The 22,892-nt window shown below is 44.0% G+C and overlaps 1 protein-coding gene across 1 annotated transcript in view; it reads left to right on the plus strand.

Annotated features, from left to right (window-relative positions):
* Nucleotides 1-22,396, plus strand: part of LOC120032619 (sarcoplasmic/endoplasmic reticulum calcium ATPase 1-like) — an 80,603-nt gene extending 58,207 nt beyond the window's left edge. The window contains exons 12-23 of the mRNA XM_038978791.1: nt 1,588-1,690; nt 6,730-6,861; nt 10,062-10,181; nt 10,445-10,663; nt 11,039-11,374; nt 11,681-11,901; nt 12,017-12,219; nt 12,459-12,544; nt 13,508-13,641; nt 16,511-16,628; nt 16,735-16,852; nt 18,880-22,396. Coding sequence (XP_038834719.1) covers nt 1,588-1,690; nt 6,730-6,861; nt 10,062-10,181; nt 10,445-10,663; nt 11,039-11,374; nt 11,681-11,901; nt 12,017-12,219; nt 12,459-12,544; nt 13,508-13,641; nt 16,511-16,628; nt 16,735-16,852; nt 18,880-18,923 — 1,834 coding nt within the window. The 3' untranslated portion in view covers nt 18,924-22,396. The remainder of the gene's footprint in view (nt 1-1,587; nt 1,691-6,729; nt 6,862-10,061; nt 10,182-10,444; nt 10,664-11,038; nt 11,375-11,680; nt 11,902-12,016; nt 12,220-12,458; nt 12,545-13,507; nt 13,642-16,510; nt 16,629-16,734; nt 16,853-18,879) is intronic.
* Nucleotides 22,397-22,892: the final 496 nt, after the last annotated feature.

Here is a 22,892-nt window from a genome sequence, read left to right on the forward strand (position 1 = left end):
GCTCATTAGTTGCTCATTCAACATATTTGCTGCTACTTCACTCGATCCTGTTTTTAAGTCTCCTTTCGTAACTGTTTTGGACCAACCAAAAAATGTTTCCTTGGTCAAATATTCCCAGATTTTCATAAAACTGACACACGTGGTCTCGTTTCTGCATCACCAAATTTTGCACGAGGGAAAAGAATAGGCTAGGTGTGCTTCAATTAGCTCGTTTGGTGCAGTGGGAGCAGGGGCGTAGTGCTGCTGGCGTGCACCGGAGTGTCGCTCAGCCACTTCTCACAATGGTGCTTGTTTAGTGAAGTTAGATCAAAGCAGCTGAATCATTTTCTTAGAAGACCACATAATGATTCATTAGTATTCTACATAACAGTAACACATATAGTAATGTCACTGTTACATTGGAAACACCACCTCATTTCTCATTAGATTTTAGGATGGTTAACTGAAGTCACACTTTTTCCCCCCTGAGGCCAAAACTCAACCTTGCGTGCCACTAGGCAGAATGTGCTTGGATTGAAACAAAATACAGGAAGGCTAGGCTATAGTTTTAACACCACCTGTTCTAATTTGTTCATGGAACAGTAATTCAAGCTCTAAATGCATATTCCTATGAAACTGATTGAGATCAAATGGCAGGCTTGTAGATGCAGTTAGTTTGGACGTTTCACCGGTAAAACGTGATAAAGAATTATAAATCACGATTGACAGTGATGGTGGCTCTTTTTTGAAATTAGGAATGCCTAACTTGGTATTTGAGGGTATTAAACATAGAAAATATTATTGAGAAAATATGTGTGGGCATAGGCAGATGTTGCAAATGGAGGATGCATTTTATGCATATTCTATAATGAGATTCAATAGCCCCCCCCCCCCCCCCCAAAACAAAAAAAATAAGTAATGTAGGCTACACTGCCCCGTTAATGTCCCGCAAAATCATCATGTCCCACATTTGGGTGTTTTAAATGTGTTCACCCTATCCACTTCAATCAGTGTAGATGAAGGGGAGATGGTTTAAATAAGGATTTTTAATCCTTGAGACATGGATTGTGTATGTGACATTCAGAGGATGAATGGGCAAGACAAAAAATGGCTTTGAACGGGGTATGGTAGTAGGTGCCAGGCACACCGGTTTGAGTGTGTCAAGAACTGCAATTCTCCTGGGTTTTTCACGCTCAACAGTTTCCCATATGTATCAAGAGTGCTCCACCACCCAATGGACGTCCTGCCAACCTGGCAGTTACACAACTGGATGGGTTAGATACAGCTTGTGTGTACAGAAATCACATTGTACATTTACTCCATTATTAGTTATGTGAGTGAATTAAGGTGTGCTAGTATCTAACAAATGTGTTTTTTGGGGGGGGTGCTATCCTTGTGGGGACCAGAAGGACAGTTAAAAATATATATATAATTTTGTGACTTTTCTGCCAGTTCCCACAAGGAAAAAGGCTATTTTAGGGTTTAGAGTTAGGGGTTTGGGCTTAAGGTTAGTTTAATGGTTAGAGGTTAAGGAAAATATCATTTTGAATGGGTTTCAATTGTCTGGTCCCACAAGGATAGGAAAAAAATGTGTGCGTTCTCTCCCAGGTTGAAAGGGGACAAGGTGGTCCAGTGCGGAGACTATGATGGACTACTGGAGCTGGCCACTGTGTGTTCCATGTGCAACGACTCCTCACTGGACTACAATGAGGTCAGTGCTGACACACACTGTGTTTTTGTGAGTCATTAAGGCACTCTTCTGCAGCCTGACCCTCTCTGTTCCTGTCCTTTCACCCTGTTTTCCTCAGTGGTAAAAAGCCTTCGCTCTGAGCTGCTGTGGCACACACACACACACACACACACACACACACACACTGAGCCGTAGACATGGCTGCACATCTGTTGCTGCCTTCTCCTAGGTTTGACTGATGTCATCATTAATGTTGAGTTGGACTAACCTCCGTGATACACAAAAGAGTGTGTGGTTGCTATGCAAAGCAGACTCCACTCTAAGAGAAAGGTTTTGTGCCAGTAAGACAGGCTTGCAAATTTCTTCATAGACTTAGTTATGTATACAAATGAGGTATTACATTATGCCGAATGCATGAATGATAACGAAGACACACACATCCAAGCCTCCTACAGTAGCTGATCTAATTTTACTCACATGTGTGATTCTGTTTCTCTAGTTCTCTGATTGCTTTTCTCACCGCTGTCATCGCCACGGTGTCATGGTAACCATGCTGTGTGTAAATGAAGCCAAGGACACAGCAGTTTAATTACAAGCTATTCAAACACAGAAGAAATTGTGATTGTTTCCCAAAAAGACTCGTTGTAGAACTGAATTAGCATGCCATTTTGTAAAAGTGTGTCTTTCCCAACTAGAGATAATGGATGGAGAAAGGAAGGAAGGAAGGGAGGGAGGAGGGAAGGGACGATAAAGGTAGAGCAGCTGTGTGGACAGAGTGGTGTGAGATTAGTGGACCCTGATGGCGGTAGAGGGCAGTGGGGGTTTATTGACCATGTTGTGTTCAGTGGGGCAGACGGGTACAGTGTGGGCAGTGCTGTGTCCTATTAAAACACGGTGGGCTCCACCTACTCACGTCATAATAATATACAGTATAATAATAAAAGCTATTGCATACATTTTACATATGGTTGGTCCCGGGAATCAAACCGACTATCTTGACATTGCAAGCGCCCTGCTCTACCAACTGAGCTACAGAGGACATTACCTGTCAGGTCAGCCAGCTATGAAACCACACCACTCACTCACTATGACTCAAGTCATCTAATGAGAACTAGAGAAGGTTGATGTAAATGACTGAGAGAATGCACTGACTAATTGACGTGCACACCCACCTTGGTTAGTCAGACTTTTAGACGTCACATCAGTGCTTATCAGAGGTGGGACCAAGTCATTGTTTTACAAGTCACAAGTAAGTCTCAAGTCTTAGCACTCAAGTCCCAAGTCAAGACAGGCAAGTCTCAAGTCCGAAACTTCGAGTCCTAAACAAGTCATAATGTGCTCTTCACCAAATGTAATACCATTTCATATTTTGAACAAGAGTAAGAGTTAGTATATTACATTTACGCAAATCATCTATATATTTATTACTTTCCAAATAAATGTTATATTTCCATGGAAGACCCCCCCCCCCCCCCCCCAATAGTGATCAACTATCGAGGATCACTGTGGGGTGCATTCGGGCGATGTAGGCGTGTACACAACCTTGTTTTAGGAACAGCAGTAACATCAGGCAGGATTTAGGCTACAAACTGCCTAGCCAGTTGTAGCTCAATCTTGGGTGCAATGATCACATTCCCGCACTGACTGACTGTGTTACATGATACACTAGTAAAGTAATAAAATATATAGCTGTCGGCTATATTAGCCACGTCTTACCGTTTTTTGTGCAGCTTTAAATGTCAATTAAAGTTAGAAATTGTTGCGCCTCCGTCTAATTTTCTTCCTGCATGTTTTGCAAGTTGCAATCCGTTTTTTGTTGATACAGCGTCATCTTTATATCCGAAAATAATAATTGTGGGTATCATCTTTCCAAGGGCTCCATCTGAATTCACCCGCCAACGTTCCTATGCACTGCCACGCACAACTTGATTGGCCGCTGTCCGATTCAAACTGTAATCCGTTAAATGAAGAGTTGATGCGCTGCACACTTAAAAAAATATATAAATAGCATCATTTTTTATATTTGGGCTTGGGGAGGGTATCAAGTCAGGTCGAGTCATAAGGCTCAAGTCAAAGTCTAGGCACGAGTCATTGGTGTTAAAGTCGAGTTGCAAGTCATCATGTTTGTGACTCGAGTCTGACTCGAGTCCACACCTCTGGTGCTTATTAAGAAAATCCTTCCAACGTGACATTAAAAACTATCTTATGTTTCACCAAGCCTTGACTGAACAACAACAAGGATTCTATAGAGCGGGCTGGCTTCTCTGTTTTTCAGCAGGACAGAGCAGCTACGTCTGGTAAGACAAGGGGTGGGGGTGTGTGTCTATTTGTCAATAACTGCTGGTACGCAATGTCTAATATTAAAGAAGTGTCGAGGTATTCCTCGCCTGAGGTAGAATACCTCATGATAAGCTGTAGATCACACTATCTACCAGGAGTTCACATCTATATTATTCATAGCCTTCTATTTACCACCACAAAAGGATGCTGGGACTAAGACCGCACTCAACAAGCTGTATAAGGCCATAAGCAAACAAGAAAATGCTAATCCAGAAGCGGCGCTCCTAGTGGCCGGGGACTTTAATGCAGGCAAACTTAAATCTGTTTTACCTAATTTCTACCAACATTGTCACATGTGCAACCAGAGGGAAAAAAACTCTAGACCACCTTTACTCCACACTTAGAGATGCATACAAAGCTCTCCCTCACCCTCCATTTGACAAATCTGACCATAATTCTATCCTCCTGATTCCTACTTACAAGCAAAAACTAAAGCAGGAAGTACCAGTGAGTCGCTCAATGCAGAAGTGGTCAGATGACGCGGATGCTACGCTACAGGACTGTTTTGCTAGCACAGACTGAAATATGTTCCGAGATTCATCCAGTGGCATTGAGGAGTATACCACCTCAGTCACCAGCTTCCTCTAAGTGCATCGACGACATCATCTCCACAGTGACCATACATACATTTCCCAACCAGAAGCCATGTATTATTAGCCGACGTGAGCAAGACCTTTTACACAGGTCAACATTCACAAAGCCGCGGGGCCAGACGGATTACCAGGATGTGTACTCAAAGCATGCGCGGACCAACTGGCAAGTGTCTTCACTGACATTTTCAACTTCTCCCTGGCCGAGTCTCTAATACCTACATGTTTCAAACAGACCACCATAGTCCCTGTGCCCAAGATAGTGAAGGTAATCAGCCTAAATGATTACCGCCCCGTAGCACTCATGTCGGTAGCCATGAAGTGCTTTGAAATGCTGGTCATGGCTCACATCAACTACCATCATGCCAGAAGCCCTAGACCAACTCCAATACGCATACCGCCCCAACAGATCCACAGATAACGCAATCTCAATCAAACTCCACACTGCCCTTTCCCACCTGGACAAAAGGAACACCTATGTGAGAATGCTGTTCATTGACTACAGCTGAGCGTTCAACACCATAGTACCCACAAAGCTCATCACTAAACTAAGGACCCTGGGACTAAACACCTCCCTCTGCAACTGGATCCTGAACTTCCTGAAGGGCTGCCCCCAGGTGGTGAGGGTAGGTAGCAACACATCTGCCACGCTGATCCTCAACACTGGCCCCTCAGGGGTGCGTTCTTAGTCCCCTCCTGTACTCCATGTTCACCCACGACTGCGTGGCCAAGCACGACTCCAACACCAAGTTTGCTGACGACACAATAGTGATAGGCCTGATCACCGACAACGTTGAGACAGCCTATAGGGAGGAGGTCAGAGACCTGGCAGTGTGGTGCCAGGACAGCAATGTGAGCAAGACAAAGGAGATGATTGTGGACTATAGGAAAAGGAGGGACAGGCCCCCATTAACATCGACGGGACTGAAGTGGAGCGGGTCGAGAGCTTCAAGTTCCTTAGTGTCCACATCACCAACAAGCTATCATGGTCCAAACACATCAAAACAACACCTTTTCCCCCACAGGAGACTGAAAAGATTTGATATGGGTCCCCATATTCTCAAAACGTTCTACAGCTGCGCCATCGAGAGCATCCTGACCGGTTGCATTACCGCCTGGTATGGCAACTGCTCAGCATCTGACCAGAAGGCGCTACAGAGAGTAGTGCGTACGGCCCAGTACATCACTGGGGCCTAGCTTCCTGACATCCAGGAGTGTCAGAGGAAGGCCCAAAAAATTGCCAGACTCCAGTCACCCTAGTCATAGACTTCTCTCTGCTGCCGCATGGCAAGCGGTACCGGCGCGCCAAGTATAGGACCATAAAGCTCCTTAACAGCTTCTACCCTTAAGCCATAATAAGACTGCTGAACAACTAAACTAATCAAATGGCGGCCCGGACTATTTACGAACCCCCCCTTTTTGTTTTTACACTGCTGCTACTCGCTGTTTATTGTCTATGCATAGTCACTTTACAAATTACCTCAATTAACCTGTACTCCCATACATTACCCCCTGTATATAGCACCGTTATTGTTATGTACATTTCTTGTGTTACTTTGTGATTGATTAGATTTTTTTAGACTTTCGTTTATTTACTAAATCTTTTATTAACTCTTTCTTGAAGCATTTCACTGTAGGTTCTACACGTTGTATTCGGTACATGTGACAAGTGGCTGTGTCCGAAATCTGTCTTGCCTAGATGTCTTACATACTTTGTACTAATTGTACCACATACAGTATACTATTTAGAACGCACAGAGTAGTCACACCTAATGCAATAAGCAACAAATATCAACATACTAGACTCATCCATACTGAGAATGTGTCATTTAATGCACAATTGCGTTGAGTCCAGCCATTCATTCATTTTTGTATGGCGCATCACCTTGTGATTTTTATCAGCTGTTGTCAGACACACATGGGTCTCAAAGGGGATTCTCCTCCTTAATAGGGTGCAGCGAATTCTACTAGATGGAAAAGCCCAAATTAGTTTATCCTGGCATTTAAAGCATTCTCAATTCTCTATTTTCGCATACCCGAAATGCCTATAATTTAGAACGCAAATGAGGATATTCGAACATGGACAGTGTCTCCGTGCTTTTGACTAACCAATCCTCTCCCCTCTCCTAGGCCAAAGGAGTGTATGAGAAGGTGGGTGAGGCGACAGAGACTGCCCTCACTACCCTGGTGGAGAAGATGAACGTGTTCAAGACTGACATGTCAGGCCTCAGCAAGGTGGAGCGCGCCGGAGCGTGCAACGCAGTAAGCAGCTAGGGAAAACACTGGGGGTAGTGAGGGAGGGATTGTGGATGGAATGTATACAGCACTTCTATCCATGCATGTCGTGTGTATTAGGCATACTGCATACTGCTCGCGTATTCATATACAGTGCATTATTTAATTCTGTATCTAACATATTGTCATGAACACAGTGATTTAAACAACTGAACTTGGACAACAAGTTTAAACAAAGTATGGTAATGGGAGCAGGTACCTATTGGCTTTCAACGCATGGGACAATTATCTCCACTAAGATCACCTCAGCCTCTAGTTTAGCACTTAAATGGGTTTCTCGCATAAAATTGATTATTTAATGAAAACCAATGATTGCTCCATCAGTAGTCCAAATTGCATTGGTAACTGGCTGGCCTGCGCTAAGAGTGTCAGTAATCCCTAAGAGAGAATGTGTGAGAATACAGATTCTCAGGTAGTACTTTATAATAACTCCAAGTAAAAAAGCATTTATAATGGCTAAGTAAATAGCATGTTCATAAATGAATAATTACTCCCACATTTGTAAATTTAGTAACCTAGTTATTCACACATTTATCAATCACATTTAACGTATTGCATAATGATTCATAAAATCATTCATAAGATGTTTAATATAGGTTATTTTAAACCATTTACTAATAATTAGTTAAGTATTTTTGCGTGGCCTCTTCTAAAGTGTGGGATATTTATACTTTATAAATGTTTTGAGTGAACAGTGTAATTTCTCACAAAAAAATGGACATGCCATTAGTAGACATTCCAGCAGTACCTGATGCTCCTTAAGGTCTCAAAATGGCTCCTGGAACATATCAATGGTTAAACAATAAGCACACAATACAGAGGATGTTTATGAAAATATTGTGAACACAAGCATTTCTTGGCAGGGAATTTCCTACAAAAACCAGTGTGGATTGCAGTCACTCCTTAGGACAGTCTAATTAAGCAATAAGGCACGAGGGGGTGTGGTATGGGCTGTTCTTATACACACCACAACTGAGTGCCTGGACACAGCACTTACCGTGGTATATTGGCCATATACCACAAACCGCTGAGGTGCCTTATTGCTATTATAAACTGGTTACAAACGTAATTCGAACAGTAAAAATAAATGTTTTGTTATACACCACGGCATTCAGCCAATCAGCATTCAGGGCTCAAACCACGCAGTTTATAATCTCGGTCAACCCATAACTTAAAGGGTGCGTGATTTAAATTCAGCTGTGTGATTAAGACAGGCTTGCAAATTTCTTCTTAGACTTAGCTATGTATACAAACTAGGTATTACATTATGCCGAATGCATAAATGATAACAAAGATGCGCACGCACACAGAAATTAGTGGTCACTTAAAACATTTATAGTATTAATAGCCCGCACTTGAGACGATGCAAAAAGTCTTAACTAATGATTAGTAAATTGTATTAAACGTCTTATGAATTATTAATAAATGATGACCTAATCCCATTTATAAATTCTTTATGTGGAGTTACTGTGAAGTGCTACCGACTGACCTAACTGCCCTGTGGTGAATGCCCAATGATGGGCTCTGAGCTTCCATCTGTGCGAATGATGCCTTTCCTCGTCTGACTCTGTCAACAAGTGGTGTGTCTTCTCTTCTCTCTGTCTTTGTGAATGACCAGTGACACTGTGACAGGTAGGCGTGAGAGAGAGTCTAACTCCCTGTGCTCTTGTCAATGACCAGCGGTTCCAAGTTTTTCCACTGAACCCCAGATAAAGTTCAATTTTTAAAATTCCCAACAGTCCCACGACAAGAAACAACTCTGTCACTGACACAAGCCGTCCTCGGAGGCTAGAGATGATAATATTTAGACAAGCCAGAGAGTTTATGAAGAGGTTAGCTAAACTTTCCAGCCCTCTGTTAGGGCTTTGAACAGAAAATAAATAGGATGTCGTTTCCTACTAATGCACTAGTTGTCGGTGAAGTGTGTAAGACGATGTTTAGCTTCCTCCTCTGCCGTCACTAGACCGACTCGACTCACGTTCCTCGTCTTTTGTTTTACGACGGGAGGAAGAGAGGGATTTTGGCTTAATATGGGCTCAGTGTCTCAGTGGCTTAATGATGGGAAGAGGGGTCTTTTGGCTCAGTGGCTCTCTGTCTGTGAGGACATCTGTGAAGTGTCTATGGAGGCCCCTGGCATCATGTCTCCACGTCAGAGATGTCTGAGCTGGGAGGGAGAGGGGGGCGAGAGCTCATGGGGACTGGAACGAGGGTGACGCCTAGTGGTACTTCATAACTAGACACTAGGAAATGGAAAGCGAGGGAAATGGGTCTCTCAGTATCCACAAATGACAATGCAAACCTAACCAACCATTTCTGATTTATTTACAGCTTGATCAGTATGATGCATGTTAGTTTGCTGATTTGTAAGGATGTGAAAGCAAGGCTGTATACGTTCTATGTTAACCTTGCACTTCATTACAAGCTTATGCCTTAAGGCCAAGTTGAGTTGCACCCACTAAATGGTCTGTGTCCCTTGTAAAATCAACATGTACCACCTGTTTGGCACTAGAACTTACATAGACAGAGGGTCCTGTCTGGCCCAGATTGATCCTGGCACTTCATATACAGACTTGCCCAGTTGTCTGGTGCCTTTGGCTGACTCTGAGCCCAAACAGGATGTTAGAGTACCATCCATCCGGTGTCAAAAACACAGCCAAACCTCCCAGTCAGTCACCCATCTGGGCCCAGATCCACAAATCAGGAGTGCTGATCTAAATAAAGGTTAAATACAAAAATCTAGGATCTGTCCATATAATCTTATTCATTACGATCTAAAAGGCTAAACTGATCATAGATCAGCGGGTCTACTCTGAAAGGCTTTGTGGATACGGGCCATAGTCTGATAAAGCCCCTTCCATCACAAACACAACACAGCCTCCCAGTCCCAGAGTAGATAGGATGCTGGAGTGTCTCATCCATCATGTCAGCATCACAGCCAAAGAGAAGCCTCCCAGTCTCAGTCCCACACCTGGCCCATTTAGAACCCCCTCCATCAAAACAACAACACAGCCAAGGCGGAGTCGAGCCTCCCAGTCCCCCACCTGGTACTGAGAGGATGACAGCTGCCCACTAACACGCCTGTCTGGAATAAACACCCTGTCTCTCTCATTCTCTTTCTATCCCTTTCTCTCTTTTGCTCTCTTCTTTTCTTCTCTCTCTCTCACCAGGTGATCAGGCAGCTGATGAAGAAAGAGTTTACTCTGGAGTTCTCTCGCGACCGCAAGTCCATGTCTGTGTACTGTACCCCCACTAGCAAACCAGGCTCTGGGAGCAAGATGTTCATCAAGGTACACACACACACACACACACACACACACACACACACACACACACACAAACCCCTCAGTCAACAGATCTCTCACATGCTTTAATAATACATTTTCAGACTCGATGCATTTTCTCTAAGCCAGAGTGATAGGAGCTTGGATGTCCCACGTTGTTTTGCTGTCATTTTTTACCTTGTGTGTCCTTTTGACCCCTGTACCCATCTCTCCCTACACACACACACACACACACACACACACCCAACCTCTCCACTCCAATCCCACAGGGTGCCCCAGAGAGTGTGATGGAGCGTTGCCAGTACCTGCGTGTTGGCACAGGGAAGGTGGCGCTGACCATGCCCCTGAGAGAGCAGCTGACCTCCCTGATCAGGGACTGGGGCACCGGCAGGGACACACTGAGATGCCTGGGCATGGCCACACGGGATTTACCACCAAAACAGGAAGACATGGATCTGGAGAACGCCACTAAGTTCGCTGAGTATGAGGTACAAGAGAGAGATGGAAAACTTTAGTGTTTGTAGGTTTCTGTGTGCTATGTCAGAGACGGGGCATGGATAGAACTGGGCAGGCAGAGTTATTTGTTTTGTTTTTATAGACATGTCCTATGTAAGGAGAGATCATCCACCTTAAATACAATGTTAATGATCATAATTTATATGTGGTGAGCTCCCCCTACTGACACCCTTTAGCTTGAGTTACATCCAGGTTGTATTCTGATGCCTGACTGGGTGATGCTCATTCATCTATCTGGTGCTCACATTCTACTGTCTTCATTCTTCGACATTCCCACATCCTCTTCCTCTACCTGCCTCCTACCCCTCTTCTCTCTTTTCTCCGCATCCTCTCCTCGCTCTCTCCAGACGGGCCTAACGTTCGTTGGCTGCGTGGGCATGCTGGACCCGCCCAGGAAGGAGGTGATTGGTGCCATCCAGCTCTGCGCCGAGGCGGGCATCCGTGTCATCATGATCACCGGGGACAACAAGGGCACGGCTGTGGCCATCTGCCGACGCATCGGTATCTTCGGCGAGGATGAGGATGTGGTGGGCAAGGCCTACACCGGCAGGGAGTTTGATGACCTACCCATAGAGTCCCAGAGAGACGCTGTAAAGCGGGCACGGTGCTTCGCCCGTGTGGAGCCAGCCCACAAGTCTAAGATCGTGGGCTACCTGCAGTCGTTTGATGAGATCACTGCCATGGTGAGGAGAGGGTTAATGTACAGCTCCACCCATTTGTCTCATTCAACTGCCTGGGAGCTCAGTGCCTCATTTCAGTATAATTTTGACTAGATCTTGATTGATGTTGACCTTATTTAATTTGTGTGCAAATAAATCAATGAATGCATAGATCAAATGTTAGATCTAATTCTTTGAATAATTCACTTATGGGCCAATCTATTCTGACTTGGCTTGACAATGAAGAGTTCTGCGAACTATCAAGTTTTCCCATCGCATGTCTGTATAACACCCTATTAAATAATGAAATGCTCTTGCTTTCCTCCACAGACTGGTGATGGGGTGAACGATGCGCCAGCCCTGAAGAAGGCAGAGATTGGCATTGCCATGGGCTCGGGCACGGCTGTGGCTAAGTCAGCCTCTGAGATGGTTCTGTCTGATGATAACTTCTCTACCATCGTGGCGGCTGTGGAGGAGGGCAGGGCTATCTACAACAACATGAAACAGTTCATACGATACCTCATCTCCTCGAACGTCGGCGAGGTCGTCTGGTAAGCAGAGATGCATGCACTGCACACAAAATCACACATTTTCCTATGTCAAGAATGCTGACTGTCGTTAGTTTTCGTTGTATTTCTGATGTGTGTTTACTCTCTCTGTCTGAAGCATCTTCCTGACGGCCATCTTGGGTCTGCCTGAGGCTCTGATTCCGGTACAGTTGCTGTGGGTCAACTTGGTGACAGATGGTCTCCCTGCGACTGCCCTGGGTTTCAACCCCCCAGACCTGGACATCATGGACAAGCCACCCCGCAACCCCAAGGAGCCCCTCATCTCTGGATGGCTGTTCTTCAGATATCTGGCCATCGGAGGTGAGACACTGTCTGGTTTACTGGACACTGGTTATAATACAACAAGAGTTGCTCATTCATTCTTTTTATCTCTCATGTAATCTCGCAAGTCATAATCAAAGTGTCATGCTAGCTAGTTGGAGACTACCCTAATGTGACTTTCATTCCTAACATGGGGGGTTAAAACGTGATTAACCTGGCTCTCACTGTTGCTTGGATTCTGACTTCCTGCCTGACTGTCTGTCTGTGTGTTCCTGCAGGGTATGTTGGTCTGGGCACGGTGGGTGCTGCCACCTGGTGGTACCTGTTTGATGAAGAAGGCCCTAATGTGACCTTCTACCAGCTGGTGAGTGGAGACAAACACACCATTACAATGACTTCATTAGGGTTCTATTCATTAGCCACCGGGTGCAAGAAAATGGACTGAAACAAGGAGGGACTGCTTGAACATGTCCAGCTAGTTAAAAACAATTTTTGCTACAGTGTGTCCTAATAAATAGGACCTAGGTCAACCCCTTTTCTCTGCTGCCTCTAGAAATGGATATTCTTCTCAGGAAAACAGTAACTTTTCAACCACCTCTTGTTTATATGTGTTTTCAATAGCATCCATTCCCAGAGGATGGTGCTTTATCTCTTAGTACAGTTCTGGGCTATATTTGGTTGTTCTTATGGTTAACCCCCGTTACCCCATCAGCTATTTACCATGACGACAATCTCTGGGATCATACAAAGAGACAGAAATAGAATTCAGAGAAAATAGAGTTCACTGGTGGAGAATAAGACACATGTGGTCTGAGGGAAATAGGAATGTTAGAGAGAGGGAACAGAGGGAAGGAGGGAAGAGTGAACTGAGTCCAAGGGTCCCCAGAAGGAAAAATGTCAGAGAAGGAAAGGGGGAACAGAGGAGGAGCTGAGTCGAGGGTTTCCTGCAGCTGCTGCGGTGTCAGATCAAATCTGGGACCCAACACAGCAGGTCGCAAGGTTAGGTCACTTCCTGTGGGCACGCGCGCACAGTGCTTCGAGTGTTCTGGTTGTTGACTTGCATGAAGTCAGTCTTGTTCATCTAATGCCGTGTAAGAAACTTTGGAGTAGTACTCCAATGTGCAATGACTATCTAGATGGAATTGAAGAGAATTAAGTTCAATAGTGCAACACAAACCCCATTCCACTGTGCTATCTTGTCTGTGTTGTGAAGCCTACCTCACCGCTCTCCTCTACCTCTCCACAGAGACACTTAAATCAGTGTAGGCAGGTCAACATGTTGGTTATATGCTGTGAAGCCTGCTTACCTTCTGTCCTCTCTTCACAGAGACACTTTATGCAGTGCTCGGAAGACAACGCCATGTTCCAGGGCATCAACTGTGAGGTGTTTGAGTCCCGCTACCCTACCACCATGGCCCTCTCTGTGCTGGTCACCATAGAGATGTTCAACTCCCTCAACAGGTCAGTCAGCAGCATGTTGTACTTGGAGGGCAACATAACTATATGATTATACATTAATATCTGTTGGTCCATATCTGATGGTCCTCTGTAGCACAGTTGATAGAGCATGGCACTTGCAGCACCAGGATAGTTGGTTCAATTCCCGGGACTACACGTACGTTAAATGTATGTACGCATGACAGTAAGTCTCTTTGGATAAAAGCATCTGCTAAATGGTGTGTGTGTGTGTACACATACACAAGAAATATATACACACACACAATAAATATATACACACGCACAATAAATATATACACACACACAATATATATATTTTGTGTGTATATATATTTATTGTGTGTATGTGTATATATATATATATATATATAGATATAGATATAGATATAGATATATATAGATATGTGTATATATTTCTACTGTATATTATTATATAAGTATTCTAAGCTGCAGGAGGGTCTACTCCTAAAATTTTGGGCAGATTTTCTTCATTTTAGAATCAAAAGAAGCGTATCTTCCTCTTACGTATACAGTACTAGTCAAAAGTTTGGACACACTTGCTAATTCAAGGGTTTTTCTTTATTTTTACCATTTTCTACATTGTAGAGTAATAGTGAAGACATCAAAACTATGAAATAACACATATGGAATCATGTAGTAACCAAAAAAGTGTTAAACAAATCAAAATATATTTTATATTTGAGATTCTTCAAAGTACTCATCCTTTGCCTTGATGACAGCTTTGCACACTCGTGGCATTCTCTCAACCAGCTTCATGAGTTAGTCACCTGGAATGCATTTCAATTAAAAGGTGTGCCTTGTTAATTTGTGGAATTGCTTTCCTTAATGCATTGGAGCCAATCAGTTGTGTTAGGACAAAGTAAGGGTGGTATACAAAATATATCCCTATTTGGTAAAAGAGCAAGTCCATATTATGGCAAGAACAGCTCAAATAAGCAAAGAGAAATGACAGTCCATCATTACTTTAAGACATGAATGTCAGTCAATCCAGAAAATGTCACGTGTTGTTACGTTACAGCCTTAATCTAAAATGGATTTAAAAAATTCCCCCTCATCAATCTATACACCATACCCCATAATGACAAAGCAAAAACACATTTTGGGGATTTTTAGAAAGTATTCAGACCTTTTACTCAGTATTTTGTTTTAGTACCTTTGGCAGTGATTACAGCCTCGAGACTTCTTGGGTATGACACTACAAGCTTGCTACACCTGTATTTGGGGAGCTTCTCCCATTCTTCTCTGTAGATCCTCTCAAGCTTTGTCAGGTTGGATGGGGGTTGTCGCTGCACAGCTATTTTCAGGTCTCTCCAGAGATGTTCGATCGGGTTCAAGTCCGGGCTCTGGCTGGGCCACTTAAGGATGTTCAGAGACTTGTCCCGAAGCCATTCCTGCGTTGTCTTGGCTGTGTGCTTACGGTCGTTGTCCTGTTGGAAGGTGAACCTTCGCACCAGTCTGCGGTCGTGAGCGCTCTGGAGCAGGTTTTCATCAAGGATCTCTCTGTACTTTAGTCCTTTAATCTTTCCCTCGATCCTGACTAGTCTCCCAGTCCCTGCCGCTGAAAAACATCCCCACAGCATGATGCTGCCACCACCATGCTTCACCGTAGGGATGGTGGTAGGTTTCCTCCAGACGTGACGCTTGGCAGTCAGTCCAAAGAGGTCAGTCTTGGTTTCATCAGACCAGAGAATCTTGTTTCTCATGGTCAGAGTCCTTTAGGTGCCTTTTGGCAAACTCAAAGCGCGCTGTCATGTGCATTTTACTGAGGAGTGACTACCGTCTGGCCACTCTACCATAAAGGCCTGATTGGTGGAGTGCTGCAGAGATGATTGTCCTTCTGGAAGTTTCTCCCATCTCCACAGAGGAACTCTAGAGCTCTGTCAGTGAGCATCGGATTCTTGGTCACCTCCCTGACCAAGGCCCTTCTCCCTCGATTGCTCAGTTTGGCCGTGCGGCCAGCTCTAGGAAGTGTCTTGGTGGTTCCAAACGTCTTCCATTTTAAGAGTGATGGAGGCCACTGTGTTCTTGGACCTTCAATCCTGCAGAAATATTTTGGTACCCTTCCCCAGATCTGTGCCTCGACACAATCCTGTCTCGTAGCGCTACGGTCAATTCCTTCGACCTCATGGCTTGATTTTTTTCTCTGTCATGCACTGTCAACTGTGGGACCTTGTATAGACAGGTGTGTGCCTTTTCCAAATCATGTCCAATCATTCGAATTTACCACAGGTGGACTCCTATAAAGTTGTAGAACCATCTCAAGGATAGTCAATAGAAACAGCATGCACCTGAGCTCAATTTCGAGTCTCATAGCAAAGGGTCTGAGTACTTATGTAAGTAAGGTTATTTTTAATAAATGTGCAAAACCTTCTAAAAACCTGTTTTTGCTTTGTCATTATTGGTTATTGTGTGTAGATTTGAGGAAAAAACTTAGAATAAGGCTGTAACGTAACAAAATGTGGAATAAGTCCAGGGGTCTGAATACTTTCCATTCATGTTTTGGCCTTCTACTATGTCACCCTGATTCTGAGAGTTGTATTAGTTTTATTAGGCCAGTCATTTGGGTATAGACTACTGTAAATCAGGGACTTTACCCACAAAGACTCTCAGAGTAGGAGTGCTGATCTAGGATCAGTTTCACTTTTCAGATCATAATGAATACGATAATATATCCTAGGTCAGCACACCTACTCTGAGATGCTTTGTGGATACGGGCCCAGACCTCAAACATCTGCAATGTAATAATTGTCCTGTAGACCATGTTTTCGGTCCAGTAGTTGTCTTGTCTATGAATACAGTAATTACAGATGTTGTGTTTTTTTGCTAATGTGGCTTCTCCTCCTGCCTCTAGTCTGTCTGAGAACCAGTCCCTGATCAGGATGCCTCCCTGGGTGAACTTCTGGCTGCTGGGGGCCATAGTCCTCTCCCTGTCCCTCCACTTCCTCATCCTCTACGTCGAGCCCCTGCCTGTGAGTACAGCATATACATAGGTTCTGTCTGTCCGTCAGCAATAGTTTGCTTTCTAGTGTATCCCTCTCTCTGACCTGGTCCACCTTTCTTTTCTCTGCTCTCCAGCTGATCTTCCAAGTGACCCCTCTGTCCTGGTGCCAGTGGATTGTGGTCCTAAAGATCTCCATCCCCGTCATCCTATTGGATGAGGCCCTCAAGTACATCTCCCGCAATCACTTAGACGGTATGACTCAGTTTCTAAAAGTAGCTTCGTGTTCAAAAACAGGAAATACAGTGCATTCGGAAAGTTTTCAGATCCCTTGACTTTTTCCACATTTTGTTACGTTACAGCCTTATTCTAAAATGGATCAAATAAATTCCTCAATCTACACACATTACCCTATAATGATAAAGCAAAAACAGGTTTTTAGAAATTTTAGCAAATGTATTAAAAATAAAAAACATCTTATTTACAAAAATATTCAGACCCTTTGCTATGAGACTCAAAATTGATCCATCCTGTTTCCATTTATCATCCTTGAGATGTTTCAACAACTTGGAGTCCACCTGTGGTAAATTCAATTGATTGGACATGATTTAGAAAGGCACACACCTGTCTATATAAGCTTCCACAGTTGACAGTGCATGTCAGAGCAAAAATCAAGCCATGAGGTCGAAGGAATTGTCCGTAGAAGTCTGAGATGGGATTGTGTCGAGGCTCAGATCTGGGGAAAGGTACCAACATTTTTTTGCAGTGGTGAAGGTCCCCAAGAACACAGTAGCCTCCATCGTTCTTAAATGGAAGAAGTTTGGAACCACCGAGACTCTTCCTAGAGCTGGCCGCCCGGCCAAGCTGAGCAATCGAGGGAAAAGAGCCTTGGTCAGGGAGGTGACCAAGAACCCGATGGTCACTGACAGAGTTCTTCTGTGGAGATGGGAGAACCTTCCAGAAGGACAATAATCTCTGCAGCACTCCACCAATCAGGCCTTTATGGTAGATTGGCCAGATGGAAGCCACTCCTCAGTAAAAGGCACTTGAAAGTACGCTTGGAGTTTGCCAAACGGCACTTAAAGACTCTCAGACCATGAGAAACAAGATTCTCTGGTCTGATGAAACCAAGATTGAACTCTTTGGCCTGAATGCCAAGTGTCACATCTGGAGGAAACCTTCCCTACGGTGAAGCATGGTGGTGGCAGCATCCTGTTGTGGGGATGTTTTTCAGTGGCAGGGACTGGGAGACTGGTCAGGATCAAGGGAAAGAGGAACGGAGCAAAGTACAGAGAGATCCTTGATGAAAAAACCTGCTCCAGAGCGCTCAGAACCTCCGACTGGGGCGAAGCTTCACCTTCTAACAGGACAATGACCCTAAGCACACAGCCAAGGCAACACAGGAGTGGCTTCGGGACAAGTCACTGAATGTCCTTGAGTGGTCCAGCCAGAGCCTGGACTTGAACCCGATCAAACATCTCTGGAGAGACCTGAAAATAGCTGTGCAGTGATGCTCCCCACCCAACCTAACAGCGCTTGAGAGGATCTGCACAGAAGAATGGGAGAAGCTCCCCAAATACAGGTGTGCCAAGCGTTATACCCAAGAAGACTCAAGGCTGTAATCGCTGCCAAAGGTGCTTCAACAAAGTTCTGAGTAAAGGGTTTGAATACTTTTGTGATATTTCAGTTTTGTATTTTGTTTAAATATGCTAAAATTTGTAAATACCTGTTCTTGCTTTGTCCATGATGGGGTATTGTGTGTAAATTGATGAGGAGAAAAAAAACGATTTAATACATTTTAGAATAAGCCTGTAACGTAACAAAATGTGGAAAAAGTAAAGGGGTCTGAATTCTTTCTGAATGCGCTATATGTGACTGTTTGGTTTTCCCTAGACATATGTGATTGACTTTGGTGAGACAATAGGGTTAGGGATAGCATTTCTTCTAGAGCTTGCTTTGGAACCCCCCCCCCCCCCCCCAAAAGTGACTATCCTCTCTCTTTCTGCATTCCTTATTCAGCCTAAACTTTGTCTCCTCTCGCCTTCTGTAAAAGGTACTTTATAATTAGGTTTTTCTCATTTGTTTCTGCCTTTTCTCCCATCTCTCCTCTGCTTCCTCCTTGCACCTCTCTGAACCTGCATATTTAGCTCAAACTTGCTGGATTTTGACTTTTCAGTTTACCCTTCTCATGAATTCGTTTTTATGCCTCATGGTTAAGCTCTATGCATGGACACTTCCATGTAGACGTTAATGTTAAAACGTTTTGTTTTTCTCCCCAATAGACAACGAGGACAAGAAGTACAGGAAGAGGCAGCAGAAATATTAAGACCCACCCACACACACACACCTTTCCTTTTAAAGAAATTCCCCTCTCCTCCGTTCCCTCATTCCCCCCAGTCCTGCATGCTCAACCTCCACTAGAAAACGAGCAGGGCATGCATGAGACCGAGAGTACATCTGTGCGAGTGTGTGCGCATGTGTTTGTATGCGATGGTGTGCATGTGTGAGAGTGAATGAACGAGTTAGTGTTTGTATATGAACCAACGAATGAATGCATGCCCATGTTCACGTAGGCCCAGAAAAGCGTGACGATAAACTGCAAAACACATCCAGGACTCTTGTTGCTTTTTAAAACTTTCAGCTCATCGCTTTTGACTCTGTGCAGTAACATGCAATAGGTGGACCGTGGGGGGAGAGAGGGAGAGGTTTAGGAGGAGAGGGGTCAATCAGCTGGGGGATTGTTGTGTGTCTGCGGGGAAAGGGGTTTGGTGCAGCATAGAGAGAGAGGGGCATCCCCTGGCAGAGACTACATAGAGTCTTGATGGTACCAGCAACAGACAAAGAGCCTGGCATGCTAACTGGAGGTGAAGATACTACCAACAGGCAGCTAGAGGAACCACATTGCTCAGCCTGAGGTCCTGCCCAGTACCCATGTGTCCATCCCACCCCTTAGGAACCCCTCTGTCTGCCAATGCTTCTGTCATCCAGATCCACAATGTTGGGGAAGTTGTCTGGACCACTGTCAGGCTCATGGTAGTGGCCATCAGACCATCACATCACAACTACATGCGCCTCTGGCTACACTATACCACCACGTTCCTCTCTCCTTCCCTTTCTCTCCACATGGACCTCTGTTTGCTGTATATTGAGCTGATTTCTGCTCTTTAGCTCTCCTCTCTCCCATCGACCTTGCTCTCTCGCTCGTTCATTCTCTGTTTAGGAAGCAGGTAGGCAGCGTTGGCCCTGAGTTCTGACTCATCCGGGCATGGGCGGTGTGGTGTGCGGAGGCGTGTGCCTCTCTGTCCTGAATGTGTGAATAGCTTTTGCTGCTTGGCCGCTTTCTTTAGCTCTTACTGGGGAGCCGGAGTCAGTCCAGAGACATGGCAACCAAGATTAAATGTGAAATGATGACTACACCCACTTTGCCCAGACTATTCTAATAAACCCATCCAGCCTCACAATCAACCTTCAGTATTGCGCATCCCTCCCCTCCTCCCATCTCCATTCCACAAGAACTCTGTTCCTAAATCACAACTGTAGTTGCGGAGTACTACTACAGAGTAGATACACAAAATATACTTATACTTTGGAAAGGATGCTTAGGATGGTGAGGGGAATTAGCAAGCAAGGCAGCTAAATTGGCCAGACTTCATCAGTCGGAGACCTTTGTCTCTCCCACACATAAGAACATGCACACACGTCAATCAAATCAAGACTTTAACACTCCCAACATGCTGTATGTCGACTTGGACCTAGTAGGGTCAAATAATGAATGTATTTTCGTGCCAGCCTATTTCCCATACTTTCCCACTCTACTCCCAGGCCACTCCCACGAAACCTGGTTTACCACGTGAAACCTCTCTAGCCCTTTTAGTTCTGTGCAGTAAGATCATTTCATCCCTTGTTACTTAGTGTTGATCTTATTGAATAATAATAATAACACACCATCACTATCAATAGTGCATGTCCAGTTAGACAAGCTTAATACAAGCTCTTCCCCCTTATTGTTGTGCTGCTCCCTGGGCTCTCCACGCTAACGCCAGTGCTTTTTGCATTACAGGTTAACTATTGGCTATTGTTTTTAAAACAAGTAATAATAATGTATTTGACTGAATGAATGAATTTTGGATTGTTGCTTTAGCTCTTGTTTTGGGGTTTGCTGTGGAGCCATTGTGGTCTGCTGGCCAGTGGATTAGCTGGAGGGAAGCAGAAACACTAGGGCTCAATCACAAATTGACCCCTAAGCACAGATCTGAGGGATTGGCTTGATATAAGCAATGTGGTGAAACTTCCACCTAGCCTATCAGAGGGCAAGGTGGAGCTATTACCATATTGCTTACACCTGTCATCCAGTCAGATCTCCACAAATGTGTAGGGCATGGGGGTCGACTTTGGGATTGGGCCTAGTAGTGTTATGTGCTTGTTGAGCCTTCTGCCACTTTCTAAGTCTGCTTGGGTGAGAGCACCAAGCAGTATGACCAAAGTCCACTGATTTCATCAAGGAACTGCATATAGTTGTGATATGCAAACAGTTGTGACTGGCACTTAAGTTAAACGTTGGACGACCAGCTATCTCTAACCACTGACCGAACACCTTGACATAAAGGGAAGATCTTGGTCTTTCTATTAATATTTAATGAATATCTACCAGGGTTAGCTAACCAGCACAACTTTTGATTCTGAGATTACCACCAGGCCAATACAGTAGCTCTCTACCTGTCCTATAGCCTAACAGTGGCAGAAGGCTTCAGGACCCCCTGTGTGCTTTCTAGCTGGTCCTCAGCCTCAGATCATGATGGCGACCTATACCATGCTGGCACTCAGGCTGTCCAGCAGTGATGTGGGTTTGTACAGTACCTTGTTATTTACTACTGAATCCTTGAACTCTGTAAAGGAAAAAAGAAAAACGATTGCATGGATACCTTGTTACTGTAATTAATATTCTATACAGTATATTAGATCTTTTGATAACTTACATGGCATCAATGAAACCTACTTAACAGCAAGAGAACCAGCTGCGAGAAACCATTACTTATTTTCTTTGAGCACATCTTGGCATCTAATGATCTACATTTTTTTGTAGACTAGAAAAATGTTGTTTATTCATCGTTACTGTTTGTTTTCACGGTTGCTGGGGTTTTGTCATACTTTAGGGAAAGAAATTACAATGTGTAAAATAAACAACAAGAATCATGGTTATGATGAGAAATAATGATGATAATAATGAAATAATTTATTTCACTGATGGTAATATGGTTTGAGAATTTTTGTTGAATTTCAAAATGAATTGTTTGGTTTAGACAGTGCGATGAACAGTGACGAATCCTGAGTAATGAAGTTGTGTGTACGTTGAAGGGCTTGGTGTGACTGCAGGCTCCAGAGACCGCATGTTAGCCATTTGGGTCAGACCGTTAAGGATGGTGGTCCTAACCATGGTACGCTTGGATAGCCTGGTCCCAGATCTGTTTGTGCCGTCTTGCCAATTGACCACGGCCATAGGAGTTGGCAAACCGCAGTCCCAGATCTGTTTCTATCAGGCTAATGTTTGGCATCGTGTGCTGTAATAACATAAGCACCCATGTGTGTATTATCAGTGAGGTAGTCACCAATCTAGAGGTGGCTTTGCTCCTGTTGGACCTTTCTCCCTGTCAACCAATAGTAAACATTCACAGGTTGCTGGAGCCTGAATCTCACCACACAGAAATAAAGGATTCTTGTTATTGCATTGTTAATATTAATTGTGGACAATTTTATATATGACAAAGACATGGAAATAAATATTATTTATCTTGTTATTTATTCAGAGGTTTGCTTTCTTTGATTATTTAAAATTATGTTTGAACAGATGAGTTGGGTTTGCTTGTTAAATTTGATGGAGGGACAAACAAGATCTGTACACTTTCTCAAATCAGTAGAGCATCGTGCTTGCAATGCCAAGCGATGTGGGGTTGATTACTGCTGGGGCCACCTTTGACAACTGTTTGCACACATGTTTAAGTCGCTTTGGACAAAAGCATCTACTTAATAGTATATCATATTTTATTAATACAATATCTTGGAGGGTAGAAGTTTAGGCTATTATGTTTGTATGTGCCTAAATTGAATCCTACCAGCAGAGGGCGATATTGTATGATTTTTCCCGTCTGAAGACTGACTACCATTATCATTTTACCTTAGATGGCCAGGCCAAAACATCAGTAGGCTACACAAAAACAAAATAACCATTCTAATGGGTAGTGATGACAAGACACTGTCAGATCATATCAGGTGGTTATAATGCTGACTGAGAACTGAG

The sequence above is a fragment of the Salvelinus namaycush genome, chromosome 3 (genome assembly GCF_016432855.1).
Source record: "Salvelinus namaycush isolate Seneca chromosome 3, SaNama_1.0, whole genome shotgun sequence".
NCBI lineage: Eukaryota > Metazoa > Chordata > Actinopteri > Salmoniformes > Salmonidae > Salvelinus > Salvelinus namaycush.